Below are 14,704 nucleotides of genomic sequence, written 5' to 3' on the forward strand. Positions count from 1 at the left end.
TCCTTTCTTACCAGAAGATACACCAAGTACTCTCCTGTCTGTCTTTTTCATCACCTTTGCTGTCGTGGTCCAGTCTTCTGGAAGCTCCTCCTGTCCACAGAGAGCCTGTCTCACCTCTTCTCGAAAAGCCGCACAACACTCTTCCTTTCTCGGCTTCCACTACATGGTTCTCTGTTCTCCATTGTCTTTCTTAATCTTCCTCTCCTGAGTGCCAAACGTACCCATCACTGCTTTCACATCCTTCATCATTCATAATGTCTCCTTTAAATTAATATTGAACACAATTGAGCTTGGAATTTTGATGTGGCTCTCGACAACTGTTGAGTTTCTCACTTGGCATCTTGGCCCACCCTTGATATGAAAGCATGCAAGATGCTTCTGCAATAAAATGTATTTACTTGAAACCCAACCATGTTGCAAACCAGTTTGAGAAATGCTGAATTAGCATGTGTCACTGTTGCTTAAAAAGACAAGTTGCTGTGTCGAGGGTGGTGCGCAGACTCCACAGAGGCCAAAAGAGGTTGTACAATCTGACATGCTGTATAACTTCAAAACAAAGACTCTATGTAAGTGTGTTATGAATAACAGGACCGTACAAAACAGCAGGCATCATGCAAGGTGAGACCAGATGGAATTATATAGTATGAGCATCTCTTAAAATGGATCTGACTTGATTTCTTTTAAAGGAGATAAGTATTCACAGTTTGTTCCATCAAAAGAGCAGAAACAGGGTTTGCTTGAAATTGGTGACTAAAAAATTGAGGCAATGATGTGATAACTTACTTGGAGAGTAATATTACACACTTGCTGTCTTCCAGCTACTATATTCCTATGTATTCTGGGGCGAGTTAGTTCTGACAGTCGTTTTGCCTGGTTCGGTCCAGGAACATCCGAAGAGGACAGTGCCAGCCAAGAGGAAGGTAAGATTCTATGAAAATGGTGAAACTCTTCTTACAGTCAAGATTAACCTGTCTTCAACCTGCTTTGCATGTGTGTGTGTGAGTGCGTGACAGACAAGGTGATGTGTGGCTGCTGCATGAGGCAGCAACAGATACACAGGATGCAGGAGTTCTTTAACACCAGCGCCAACGAGCTGGAGGTGTAGTTAGTAAGAACCAAAAAACACCCTCAACAGTATCAGAGGTCAGAAAGATGGACTGATCAAAAGGAAATAAAACACTTTTCCCCAATGACTAGGAGTACTCATTTATCCAAAATGTCTCCTTGCTGCGAGCCGCAGTGCCTTCTCTGTGGCTCTAACTAACAGTGATTCTTTGAGCTGCTTCAGACCCTTCCGTGACGACGAGCTCAACGCCTACCAACAAGTTTTGGTCAACTTGGGAATGGGCTACAATGCGGCCACTGGAGTCTTCACTGCTCCTCGCGATGCTGTCTACAGCGATGCCGGTTCCCCTGGTAACAGCCTGGCAGCCTGTGCCAGTCTTGCAAGTCAACGGTCAAGTGGTGGCAGGTCCAAAAGAGAAAAATAAACAAGACCAAGAAGATAGTGCCTCAATTGCTGTGGCCATCCACCTGTCGGCTGGGGACAAGGTGGCTGTCAATCTACCAAGTGGGTGCTTCCTTTGTGATGACACTAGTCACTTTTACTGGGTTTATGAGAGTGAGAGCAAATTTTAGGGTACTGATTCATGGGAAGGGCTACCAGTTTGAAACATATTTCTGAAGTAGCATAGTTGTTCAAATAACCTTCATGTTTTCTTTAAATATTAATATTCATCTATGTGAAGACACTGACCAAGTTATTGATTTCTCATACAATTATCAGCAATGATTTAACAAGGTAGGAAACATACATATCAATATGCAACACTTTATCTCTAAATGTGTTTACATTTTCAAATGATCACTTCTCCAACATTCTTAGGAAATTACAGTGTCACATCACTGGTGATCTTATTTTTTGGAACAGACCTGCAGCCTACTCATGTGGTGCTCGAGGGCTACGCGGTGCCTGCATGTACAATGTTGGTCACCCCTGGTTGACGGACTACAACCATTCTTGTCCCGATACGTTCTGTGTGGGACCCGTATTAATCATCTACCACATGACATAATTGCCCCTGCATTTGGTTATTATCATTTTTATGGCTACTTTTGAAAAATTGTGGCAAACCTTCACAGAACACATAAAATGACAGTGGGCCGGATCTGAATTTGAAGCTTTATTTACATAGGATGTTGTGATACAAATACATGTCACAGTGCATCCTGTACATAAATAAATTATACATTTTTTTTTTTTTTTTTTTTAATGGGATAATTTTTCAACTTTCTTTATATTTTAAATGATGTAACAGATAGCTCACAATTTAACTGTTAATGATGGAACATGTTTTGAGTGTTTTTCAAATCAAATCAAAAATTACTCTCCGTCTAGTTCGGTCACTTGACCAACATAACGAACAAGGTTAGATATTATACATGAGTCACATGGTTGATTGCAGCAAAAGATGGTCAATGATGGTGCTTGTGTCTTTCACATTTCATGATAACCACACAATGAAACAACTTAACTGGTTAACACATCAGCCTCACAGGATGCTGTATGATTGTATTCATTTCAGCATGAGAATTAGCTGATACTATGTATTCGAGGGACATCTGAGCCTCTATTGATAAGACTTATTACTCAGCTCCTTTTTGCAAATTTGCCCTCTTGTTTGGACACCATTGTTCCTGTAGGTCAAAAAACAATGTTCAATATATCATTTGTCTGGTAGGGTGGTAACCACACCCCCTCCGAATAATGGTAGGGGGCCGAGTGACTAAATAGCACCCTTTCAGACATTTGTAAAGTAAAACCATGCACTGAACTCTGCTGATGAGGGAAGTGTATTGAAGAAGTGGAGCATCAGTTTTATGTGACCACATGTGACATTGAAGAGGTGGCGCTTGTTTCGTTGCCCTTCTCAAAAGGAGAGAATCACCTAAATGACAAAACGTAACCTTGACCAGGAGTCAGTTTCAAACACTTGCAGAACATAACCTTTCAGAACAAAGAAGATCACCAACAGTAAGTTTATTGTATTTATTCACGCTAGAATATGTATTGCATTTGTATTGCTTCTTTGGCAAAAAGACAGGTGGGGACAGGTTCAAGTTATAATACACATTGCAATTACACCAATCAGTGGCCACACCTCAGTGTGCAGCAAAGTCATAAGTACAGTGGTCTATTTGCATTAGAAAATATTGTGTGTTACAGTACCGAGGGTCATTTCTTTTGAATAAAATATGTTAGTTATACAAATGAAGAAAATATACACACAAATGACAAACCGGGGGGGGGGGGGGGGGGGGGGGGGAAATTAGAATACGTTGCATGCATCCATTTTGTACTGCTTAGGTGCTTTTTTGTGTGTGTTATACTTTTTGCTGCCATTATTCTTAAAAAAAAAAAAACAACAACAACAACAGTATACACATAACCCATTAGTTCAGCAGTTCTCAAACTTTTCACATCAAGTACCATTTAAAAAATACTTAGCTCTCCATGTATCGCCTTCAATAAAAAAATGTTGAAAAAAAGTCTGAAAACAAACAGTCCTAAAAAATTAAATGCAACTGTATTGTACTACAATTGAACTGTACTTGACTTTTTTTTAAGTCACTGTAACATTATGCACGAATTCAACATTTAATCCAATGATTATTTCATGTAACACTAGAGGGAGCCCCCGTACCACTGGTGGTATCACTACCTTATTTCTTCCATCTACTTTCTATACTGCTTATCCTCATTAGGGTCGCGGGTGTGCTGGAGCCTATCCCAGCTGACTTGAGATGAGAGCCGGGGTACACCCTGGACTGGATATCAGCCAATTGCAGGGCATAGGCGGAGCCACCCCGACGTACCCCCCACGCCCATCCGTCTTTTTTCCTCCACTTATCCAAGGTGGGTCACGGGGACATCAGCTTAAGCAGGGAAGCCCAGACTACATGTAGACTGGTTGACCGAACTCCCATCCACCCTCGAGGATCTGAGGGTGTAGAGCTGGTTCACTGTTCCACGGCCAGGACGAAAACCACTCTGCTCCTCCTGAATCTGAGATTCGACTTCCCGATGGACCCTCCCCTCCAGAACCCCTGAATAAACCTTACCAGGGAGGCCAAGGAATGTGATCCCCTATAGTTGGAACACACCGTCTGGTCCCTCTTGTTAAAAAGGGGGATCACACTCCCGGGCTGCGAATCCAGAGCCACTGTCCCTGATGTCCATGCGATGTTGCAGAGACAACCAGGACAGCCTCACAACATATAGAGCCTTTAGGTACTCAGGGCGGATCTCATCCACCCCTGTGGCCCTGCCACCGAGGAGCTTTTTAACCACCTCGGTGACCTCAACCGCAGAGATAGAAGAACCCACCTCAGAGTCCCCAGACTCTGCTTCTTCATGGGAAGACGTGTTGGTGGAATTAAGGAGGTCTTCGAAGTATTCATAGGGATTAAAATGGCACGGTGGCCGACTGGTTAGAGCGTCACCCTCACACTTCTGAGGACCCGGGTTCAATCCCCGGCCCCGCCTGTGTGGAGTTTGCATGTTCTCCCCGTGCCTGCGTGGGTTTTCGCCGGGCACGCCGGTTTCCTCCCACATCCCAAAAACATGCATTAATTGGAGACTCTAAATTGCCCGTAGGCATGACTGTGAGTGCGAATGGTTGTTTGTTCCTATGTGCCCTGCTATTGGCTGTGCACCAGTTCAGGGTGTACCCCGCCTCCTGCCCGATGACAGCTGGGATAGGCTCCAGCGACCCGAGTGAGGAGAAGCGGCTCAGAAAATGGATGGATGGATAGCGAGGACTATTGCACTTACGTGTGGAACCGCAATTATCTTGGGGTAACTGCTCATCTAATCGATGACAAATGTTTATGGATGTGTTTAGTACATTACCTATTGCTGTTCATCGGCACTTTGTTTGCAATATCATTGCAGAATTGTTCAAAATGGCCACTTTGTTCTCACTAGGCCAAGTGTGTCAAACAAATTTTTGTCAGGGGCCACGTTGTAGTTGGGACTTCCCTCGGAGGGACCTTATGACTGTGAACCCATATCAATGAATTATCCATCCATCCGTCCATTTTCTGTACCGACTGGTTAACACATCTCTCTCACAGTTCTGAGGACCCGGGTTCAAATCCGGCCGCGTCTGTGTGGAGTTTGCATGTTCTCCCGGTGCCTGCATAGGTTTTCTCCAGGTACTCTGGTTTCCTCCCATATCATAAAACCATGCATGGTAGGTTAATTGGCGACTCTAAATTGCCTGTAGGTGTGAATGTAAGTGCCAATGGTTGTTTGTTTCTATGTGCCCTGCAATTGGCTGGCGACCGGTTCAGGGCGTACCCCGCCTCTCGCCCGAATGTTGCTGGGATGGGCTCCAGCACGCCCGCGACCCTTGTGAGGAGAAGCGGTACAGAAGATGAATGAATGAATCAACATTCAAGTAAAACATTGAAAACATGTTCGTAGATGACATTTTTAAAAGAAATCTATTTTGTGTCAAAATACCGGGGTCTATTTTAAAGTTATTTTAAATTCTGCACGCAAGTAATTCCTTGATTAATCATGATTTATCACAATTTCAAAGTGTGAGTAATCTTATTCAAAATAATTTATTGACAGCCCTAATTAGTATTACAATGAGTATTATTAATGAATAATTAATTGGGGGGATATCGAAGTTTTGTTCTTCAGCCCCCCCTAAAATAGGACTATAGCAACGGCCCTGGTGTGAATATGAGAAGGAAGACCACAAATTATGATGAAATGTTTACAAACAAAACATTTACTTTAAATCAAATATTAATAGTCTTTTTATGGGGATGGTAGAGGCAACAATATCCAGGAATGACCCATACACTGTAGGTATTACTGCATCCAAAACGATGACATGAATTTGCTTCCTTTTAATTATTAGTAAGTAGATGTATTTGTTTGACCATCTGTTTATTGTTGTGGTTGTACTTTGTAGTGGTGCAGAACTGTACACCTGAGAACAAAACTTGACAAATTCAGTACGATGCATCCGTCCATCCATCCAGCCATCCATTTTCTTCACCGCTTGTCCTCACTAGGGTCGCGGGCGTGCTGGAGCCTATCCCAGGCGGGGTACACCCTGAACTGGTCGCCAGCCAATGCAGTACAGGTCTAAACTGTAAACGTGTTTTTAAATATTACAAATACACAATGAACATTATTATTCCTATGGAACCTTTTAGTTTTTACAGCTTGTGTATGAGTTCATATGAGATTGCAAGGTTGTCCCAAAGGTTTGGGCCTGGGACTGGAACATTTTCTCAGAGGAATTTACCAAACGAGTGCTTTCAAATAAGCATCTGACCTTCTGTCCTCCTCTCCGTCCTGTCTAAGTAAATCTGCAAGAACCCTTGACTTGTGACAAGTTGGAATGCGACTGCGCTTTTAATCGTCAGCGCGGCTGCTGTTGCGCAGCCAACGACATGTTCCAAATAGAGGATGACACTTTTAAGAGGATGACATCTTTGTGGGGTGACATCAGAATGTTGAAGAACAAAGTGGGCGATTTAACCATTAAATTGATTGGATCAAATGTACCAAAACTGCGGTTTTATTGATCTGATTATGGGACAGAAGGTTACGAATTCCTCTCTGTTTCCCCTCAGCTGCCATAAAGGTTGCCTTCAAAGCGAATATGGACCCAACACTATTCATTAGTTCTGTTATTAGCTGCTTTGGGCCTTACACTATGGTCACTCTAAATGATGGCAATGGATACAACCCTTCCTTAGGTAGGAAAAACATCTTTCTTATCATTTCTTTCTTTCTTCATTTTTTGGTATTTCCAGTTTTGTTGCTCCCCTTTCTCTAACTCTTGAGCTTCTCCTGCAGGTTTCTTCACTGCACCACATGATGGAGTTTATGTCTTCTCCTACACGGTCTACTCGTTTGTGGAACTGAACTAACGACAAAGTAAACATAAATATCTTATTACTGAATGAATTTTATTGGTTGACTTTTTTGGTTGGTGTTTTCTCATAGGTCCAGATGATGACGAATGGGGAGGTGACGACAAGCATTTGGGAGGACAATCGAGAGGACGGACAAGACAGTGGTACCCAGGTAATTAGTGATATTGATCTAGCATGATGAAAGAAACGTGTTAATTATGCAACCTTTGCGTGTTATGTGCTTTCTTAGACTCTCACGGTAGAGATGCAGAGAGGCGATCAGGTCTACATGGAGCTGGAATCTGGGAGGAAACTATGTAAACATCTCGAGTTAAATACCTTTACTGGTTACATTCCGTATGCCTCTGTATGAGATTATTTTTGTGCTCAATCTGAATAAAAATCGGAGTTGCCTCTTTGAGGGTGATAGATACATTTGTGTACTTATATATGTAGGCACTTACGTTCTTTGCTTGGAATGCCCGCAAAACACAAATTTGTGTAATAAATGAACACAACGGGCGGCACGGTGGACGACTGGTTTCTGAGGACCCGGGTTCAATCCCCGGCCCCGCCTGTGTGGAGTTTGCATGTTCTCCCCGTGACTGCGTGGGTTTTCTCCGGGCACTCCGGTTTCCTCCCACATCCCAAAAACATGCATTAATTGGAGACTCTAAATTGCCCGTAGGTGTGAATGTGAGTGCGCATGGTTGTTTGTTTGTTTGTATGTGCCCTGCGAATTGGCTGGCAACCAGTTCAGGGTGTACCCCGCCTCCTGCCCGATGACAGCTGGGATAGGCTCCGGCACGCCCGCGACCCGAGTGAGGAGAAGCGGCTCAGAAAATGGATGGATGGATGAACACAACGTTAGTATAATAGTTTAATAGGTGTGGTACTTTGCCGCCATCTTGTGGCATCTATAGGCAATTAATTGTGCCATAGGGATCGATAAAGTCTTCTGAGTTTAAATGTGAAGTACAATCCTTTTAAGAGGGTACATACACACCACAGTATTTTGAAGCAGAAAACCAACCATCCCAAAGCAAGTTTTCAGCATTACTGTATTGCAGCATTACTGTCAGCCAATCAGCTCCTTACCTAGGTAAGGAGCTGATTGGCTGACACAGGGCAAATGGGGTTACAAACTAGGAATATTCATTTGTAATCCAGGGCAAGGGGGCTCAGTTCCCCACCAGATTCAGTCAGCAGTTTTTGTTTCTGACACTTTTATTTTTAATAGAATGTAACAATGACTAATTTACTAAACTGTGTGTGTACTGTACACTGACCGCATAGTTATTTGAAAGCTGTCGGTCTCAATGTACCCTGTGGCTGTAGGGTATCAAATCAGACTGGATCGGCTTCAGATCGCCTGAACTAGGCCAAAATAGCCTTTAAAAGCTATTAAAAAAATAATAAAAATAAAAATAAATGAAGCAGGTCACCTTGACCCATGAAATGTTTTTGATGTAGATAATAATCAAAGGACGGTTAAAGTTTTTGTCTGTGCAGTTTGCAACACTGATTTACATTAGGCAGTAAAACAGAGTTACAATTACAGTACCACATACGTAGTCTATGCGCATGTCCCTTTAGCCCATGATCCACCATTTTTTTCCCCATATAAAACACTTGTCCTTAGCCTGACCTGTGTTCTGTCATCTGTGGTAGGTTTGCGTGATAGACCTGAACGAATAAGAACTGTATAAGCAGCAGCAGTGTGGATGGATGGTATTTTGTTTACCTGTTATCATTTAGATATGTTTGGATCTAAACATTTGACTATTATTGCTGTTCATCATAGTTACGGTTGTCCTGGTGGGTAAAGGTTATAACGGTGCAGCCCAGTGGTGGACGACAGGACCAGGAAGGCCTTCTCTGTCGACTGAAACACTATCATAAGCGCCGACCTTCATTTATAATATACTCTAAAATGGCATCCCAACAGTTCATTCTCATTTCTCTTGGCTGTACTGCTTTCAGTATATGTCGTATGTAGATTTGGGATTATATGTCCAATCAGATTTCAGCCTCAATGTGCAGCCATGCCAATGTAATCTGCCCAGGGCATTCAGAATCAGTAGTGTTGCCCCATGTAACTTCAACTTCATTAACAATGGCGCAGTTTCATTAAACAATCAGATTTCAAATTGGCCTTTTCCCATCCTCTAAATGGTTGGTCAGTGCAAAACTGTTTATAAATGAGGTAAATCCCCACTGATAGAACGGGTACCAAGTGCAATGTATATTAGCTAAGGGTGTAACCATATGCCGAAAATCCCATTTTGGTACGTACACTACCTTGGTTTTAAGATCATGGTTCAGTTCACATTCAGAACAGCTCAACATTTGCGGAAGCACGAACCGATTACATGGCATTTAAAATGAAACATCGACAGTTTAAATCTTCTCTTTAGGAGAGTGCAACATTAATATTGTGTTTTCTTTTTTGGAAGGCAGGCAAGTGCAACAATAACATTTTTAACAGTGTGATTATTATGCTATAAAAACCCTAATAATGGAACTAGTTACTGCTTTGCTCCACCTGAAGATTCTAGGAGGCTGTTTTTCATATGTGACATCTGCTTGCTAGGAGCTGAGCTGCACTGTGCTTGTTTACGGAATAGGCATGCTGGCTCAAGCGCAAGGCACTTACAGCTCTTGTCGTTTACCTGATATGTTCTGTGTGGGAGCACAAAGAATCCCCCCCTCATATTACACAACTGTCTCTGCATTTGTATGGATGGTTTTATAATAAAAAAGCAGCAGGGGTCTTTTGGTTTTTCCATTATATTTGTTACAGTGGATCTGGAAAGTTGTCACAGTGCTTCACTTTTTCCACATCTTATTATGTTACAACCTCATTCCAAAATGGAAACGTTTGCAAATTTATGAAAAATAAAGAGATAAATGCACGTGATTATTCAAAATGTGAAAAAAGTGAAGCGCTGTGAATGCATTTCAAACACAGAGAACCAATCACACATCGCACAAAAAGATTATTCGGGCTTGGATGAACTGCAATTCCATACAAGCATTTGTAGGTGAAGGCTCTGATTAGAAAAAACAAGACACTTTTAACATTGCTTAGGTTAAAATGAGTACTTCAGGTTTACCCCCACATTCCCAAAGCATGCGTGTTAGATTCACCGAAGACACTGAATTTCCTGTTGATGTAAATGTGAATGGTTTTCTGTCTCTATGGCCCTGTGAAGCTGGTCAGTCCAGAGTGTACTCCAACTGCAACCTTATTGGCTCAACCCCCTCATTACTCATTTTTTTCCCTTTTTTTTGGCAGGTGGTGGGGGCGGGGGGGGGTGTCAGAGAGCGGTGCAAAGACATCTCTGCAATGGAATGTAAGTGGAAAAGACATTTTGGCCTTTGAACAGACGCCCACAAACACACACACTTTCAACTCTTGGAAATATTTCCCTTCCAGCACTTTCTGTATTAAAAAAAAAAAAGTCCGTTTTGTTCTCCATTTAGATTAACAAGACATAGTGTGCACATATTATTACTTCGTTGTTTTTCCAGCTCCCTCATGCGACCATTCCAAATGATGAGGGATGTGGTGAAAGTATTTGGAGAATTCCCGTAGAGCAACCTGGCACTGCGGGGCTGCTGCCTGTGCTTTGCATAGAGGAGCTCTTCCCAAATAAGGCTGGGCTTTTTAACTGCGCTGATGCAGTGGGAAGCAGTGGCAGGGAGCTGCTAAAGGCCATGCCCTTTTTAGGATGAACTTTCCTTTTTTTCCCCCTTCCCATCGGGGCCTCCTATTTCCCCTCGATACGCCGTCCGTCCACCACACCCACACTCTCAGATGTTACTGTCATTAAATCGTCTGCCCCTTTTTAGCCAGCATTTTTAAGGAGGGAAGTCCCCACAAAGAAAATCTCCACAGTCCGCTTCAGCTTCAACCAGCAGAGAACAGATCTATTCCCTCACAGTGAGTATACATTGAATTTTATTCCTCTGTTGTCAAATTTTAGAGCTCACACATTTCATTGAGATGCAATTAATGACCTTTTGACCTCTTTATCAAATACACAGAGATACAGCTGTGCAATGTGACTATTTTCTTAACTGATCTGACTGTTGTATTTTGCCCAGTGTGTTTGCTGTTGAATGCAATTATCCTCTGTTACAAGCAGCGTATGTACCTTCTTGGTGTTTACATGACCTTAATGACCTTAATGAAGACGCAGACTAGTAGTTTACATGCGGGGCAAGCAGACATGCACTTATTCAAAAATGCAATTTGGTAATTTCCTCTTCTTCTTTAACTTTAAACTGCCGGTGACTACAAACTAGTTTTCATATAAAATAGTCCTGGAATTAGACTGTCAACTACAGTACAGTACGCAGTTTAGACAGACAGCACTGTATTTTAAAACAACTAGAATACTCTTAACAATGAAATCAAGAAAATGCTCTCCACCAACACAAGTTTTGTCTGCAGTTGGAACAAAGCAGTGAAGGACAAAAAAGCCAACGCTCACGAGCTCAACTGTCAACATTTTAGTGGATTATTACATCCTCTGTTAAACACACTGGGCTGCATGACGCAATGCCCCCAGACTCCCCACAGAGTGCCACTGTTGCCACAGCTGGAAATAATGGTTTCCTGTCCTGGCTGTTGGCAGACTCGACCATGGCAGCAGCTAACCACAGCAGGAAAACACAGCTGTATGCGCGGGAGGGAAGAGGAAAGAATAGAAAGTGGCAAACGTCCTAGTTGTGGGATGCACCACATTGGGAATTATAAGCAGGCCATTTAACATACTCACTAAAGTTGTACCACACGCCCCTGTAAAACTGATGTGCTTTCTGGGATATGTCTAGTATTTGGGGATGCAGCCAGACCGCACCAAAGATTGTTTGCGCAGGTCATCTTGACTTAAGGCCTCGAGCACAAGCATAACAATATCCCTCCCAGCACGCGCAAACACACACACAAAACCACAAAAAGAGACGCTAATTGACTTATTCTACTCCCAAATAAATTTGAATTTTCAACCTTCCCAGGAGCAGGAAGGTGAAGTGACCTGACGTCAAGATGGCAGCAAAGGTTGGATGGTGCAGACACTGACGGCACCTTGATATGGGTTTTGCGCAAAAAGCAATACAGTAGCAATGAAAAACACTGGCAAGCAAGCATACTCTGCGTGTGTGTGTATGTTGGCAGAGAGCAACGAGTGATGATGGGTCTCTATGACAAAAAAGAAACTTGCAAAGATGGCTGATTTAGAGCTCCCTTTGTACACCACGCTGCCTTAGTCGTCAAGTAAGACAAAATGGTGTGCAGTATGGACTCTATGCTGTTAATGTCACTCTACTGAGAAACAGGAGATCCACTTGAGCAGCTGAGCATCTTTGCTTCATTACACGCTTGTGACATGCATGTCAAAGATGTTTGTATGGACGTATATGGTAGTTATATTTGTTGGTATTGTTGTATGAGTACCGTCACCTTTGCATGTTTGAGCTTTCAAATTACAGGTTGAAAAAGAAGATGTTAGCATTTGCTTGTAATGCCTGAAACCCAAATTGAATGCACAATAAATCAGAACTTCACAAAGTACTTTGAGGTCTGGGCAATAATCTAATAAAAGTGAATTCTGCTTGTGAATGTTGAGCACACTGCTCCAGGCAAGGTTCCACTCGAAAATACAGAACATTGCAGTAATACATCACGCGTATGTCATTTCCACATTTTGTCCCATTTCTAATTCCCGATTTACCTATTCCATGTCACCAGGGAGTTGGCATGGCAAACAAAGGTCCATCCTACGGCATGAGCCGGCAGGTTCAGGATAAGATCGAGAGCAAGTATGACCAGGAGCTGGAACAGATTCTGGTGGAGTGGATCAGCCGTCAGTGTGGATCTGGCGTCGGGAGGCCAGAGTCAGGCAAAGCTGGATTCCAGGCCTGGCTGAAAGACGGCTGTGTGAGTGCCCTTCATATATTACTGGATTTTTAGGTGTACCTGCATGTTCCATAAGTAACCCACTTGTGAGGAATATTGACCATAATGATCTTTCTGTCTTTTTACCTCCATATTTTCACTCTGTTACTTGTCATAACCTCCCTTCGGTTCAGGTCCTAGGTGAATTGATCAACAGTCTTTTTCCTGGAGACAAACCTGTGAAGAAGATCCAGAGCTCAACCATGGCCTTCAAACAGATGGAGCAGATCTCTCAGTTCCTCAATGCAGCTGAGAAGTATGGTGTCACCAAGACTGACATGTTCCAGACTGTGGACCTCTGGGAAGGTTAGATGTGTTTGCTTTCACTTCTCTGTTACTGTAAACATTGCTATAGGGCTCACAACCTTTTAACATTTTATTTGTTAAAGTATGAAAATGGAATGGAAAGGCTACACTCCAACGCAATATGTGATCCTATATTTTTCCCATAGGAAATTATGGTCATTGAGTGAATCCACTCCAAGGTCAAACTACCACCATCAATTGCTTTTAAACAATTCTTAGCTGTCGTGATACAATATAGTAACATTTATTTAGCACAGTACAGTACAATATCGTATAGTATATTATGGTATAGTATAAGTAACCACTGTTAGTATAAGTAAGCACTTAGGCTTTGTGTGCAGTGGCTTTTGTTTTCTTGAGGATTTTCGTCAAATTTTGAATTGTAAGACTCGACTGTACACTTAGAGCCATATGTAACAGAGGAAATCGTGGTGGTGTTTGTGGGCAGGTAAGGACCTGGCAGCAGTGCAGAGGACCCTGTCAGCTCTTGGCAGCTTGGCCGTTACCAAGGATGAGGGCACATACCAGGGTGACCCAAACTGGTTCTTCAAGTGAGTCTCTTTGTAATATTATTCATCCTTTTTACATACTCAAGGAGTAGTAACGTTAATTTTTATGTTTTTAGTAGTAACGTTCATTTTTATATTTATATGTGCCTTGCAGGAAAGCACAGGAGAACAAGCGAGAATTTTCAGATGATCAGATGAAGGCGGGCAAAAATGTGATTGGTCTCCAGATGGGGTCGAACAAGGGAGCCAGTCAGGAAGGCATGAGCTACGGAAGGCAAAGACAAATTCTCTAAAATCCCCGAGCAATAGAAATTACATCAACCTGATGCCCATTGCACCATCAGAGAGCCAGTGTTTACTGGCCTTTGGTAAAAAGGTTCTTCAAAAAATCTTTAGAATTCAATAACCCCTAGCTGCTTCATAGCATATCTACTTTCTAATTAACTACCCCAAGTCTCGACTCTTGACACAAACCACACTGCTGACTTTCGCAGAGCCTCACCTTGCGCTGTTCTGTAACTCAGTTTATAAAGTTAAGTTATATTCAGTTTATAAAAAGCAGTCAATGTACAAATGACATACTGCTAGGGGGGGAATCAGATTATGTGACAAACTGAGCTGTTGAGTTCTGCAACATTATTGCAAATTTCATTGTATAGAATTATCTTGGATTTGGTCTCAAGAAGAAAAACGTTACCAACGATACTGTGTATGGCAACACTATCGTCGTGGGGAAATTTCGATATTCACTTTGAAAAAAAGGATCCATACCTCCCACTATCTATGCCTGCTGTATCAGCATTAATATGTTTTGTACATTTTCATATTAATAATGACTTGGAAGTACATGTGTGCAAAAGCTGTGTGATTTGTGCAACACCAAGGGTAGATTGGTAGCATCTGCCACAAAGGGCTAATTATTTAGGTTGTTGGTTATTTTAATGAACATTTATGCACAAAACAAGAAAATTTGACAAGC

The 14,704-nt window shown here is 42.3% G+C and overlaps 1 protein-coding gene across 2 annotated transcripts; it reads left to right on the forward strand.

Moving 5' to 3' along the window:
• Window positions 1–10,681: 10,681 nt before the first annotated feature.
• On the forward strand, window positions 10,682–14,571 carry tagln (transgelin). Of its 2 annotated transcripts, XM_061681402.1 has the most exons (6): window positions 10,682–10,891; window positions 11,971–12,013; window positions 12,704–12,892; window positions 13,045–13,216; window positions 13,665–13,767; window positions 13,880–14,571. In XM_061681402.1, the coding sequence occupies exons 2-6, from the start codon at window positions 12,002–12,004 to the stop codon at window positions 14,016–14,018; spliced, it is 615 nt and encodes a 204-aa protein (XP_061537386.1). In that variant the 5' UTR covers window positions 10,682–10,891; window positions 11,971–12,001; the 3' UTR covers window positions 14,019–14,571. The 2 variants fall into 2 exon arrangements, with proteins under 2 accessions (XP_061537386.1, XP_061537388.1); XM_061681404.1 differs by lacking the exon at window positions 11,971–12,013 and having other exon boundaries at window positions 10,684–10,891.
• Window positions 14,572–14,704: the final 133 nt, after the last annotated feature.

The sequence above is a fragment of the Phycodurus eques genome, chromosome 7 (genome assembly GCF_024500275.1).
Source record: "Phycodurus eques isolate BA_2022a chromosome 7, UOR_Pequ_1.1, whole genome shotgun sequence".
NCBI classification, from domain to species: Eukaryota; Metazoa; Chordata; class Actinopteri; order Syngnathiformes; family Syngnathidae; genus Phycodurus; species Phycodurus eques.

Excerpts from the sequence above, each read along its gene's own strand:
- tagln (XM_061681402.1), top strand. Across the intron at positions 12,893-13,044 it reads CCTGGCTGAAAGACGGCTGT|GTCCTAGGTGAATTGATCAA; the intron begins GTGAGTGCCCTT and ends CCTTCGGTTCAG. Across the intron at positions 13,768-13,879 it reads GACCCAAACTGGTTCTTCAA|GAAAGCACAGGAGAACAAGC; the intron begins GTGAGTCTCTTT and ends TGTGCCTTGCAG.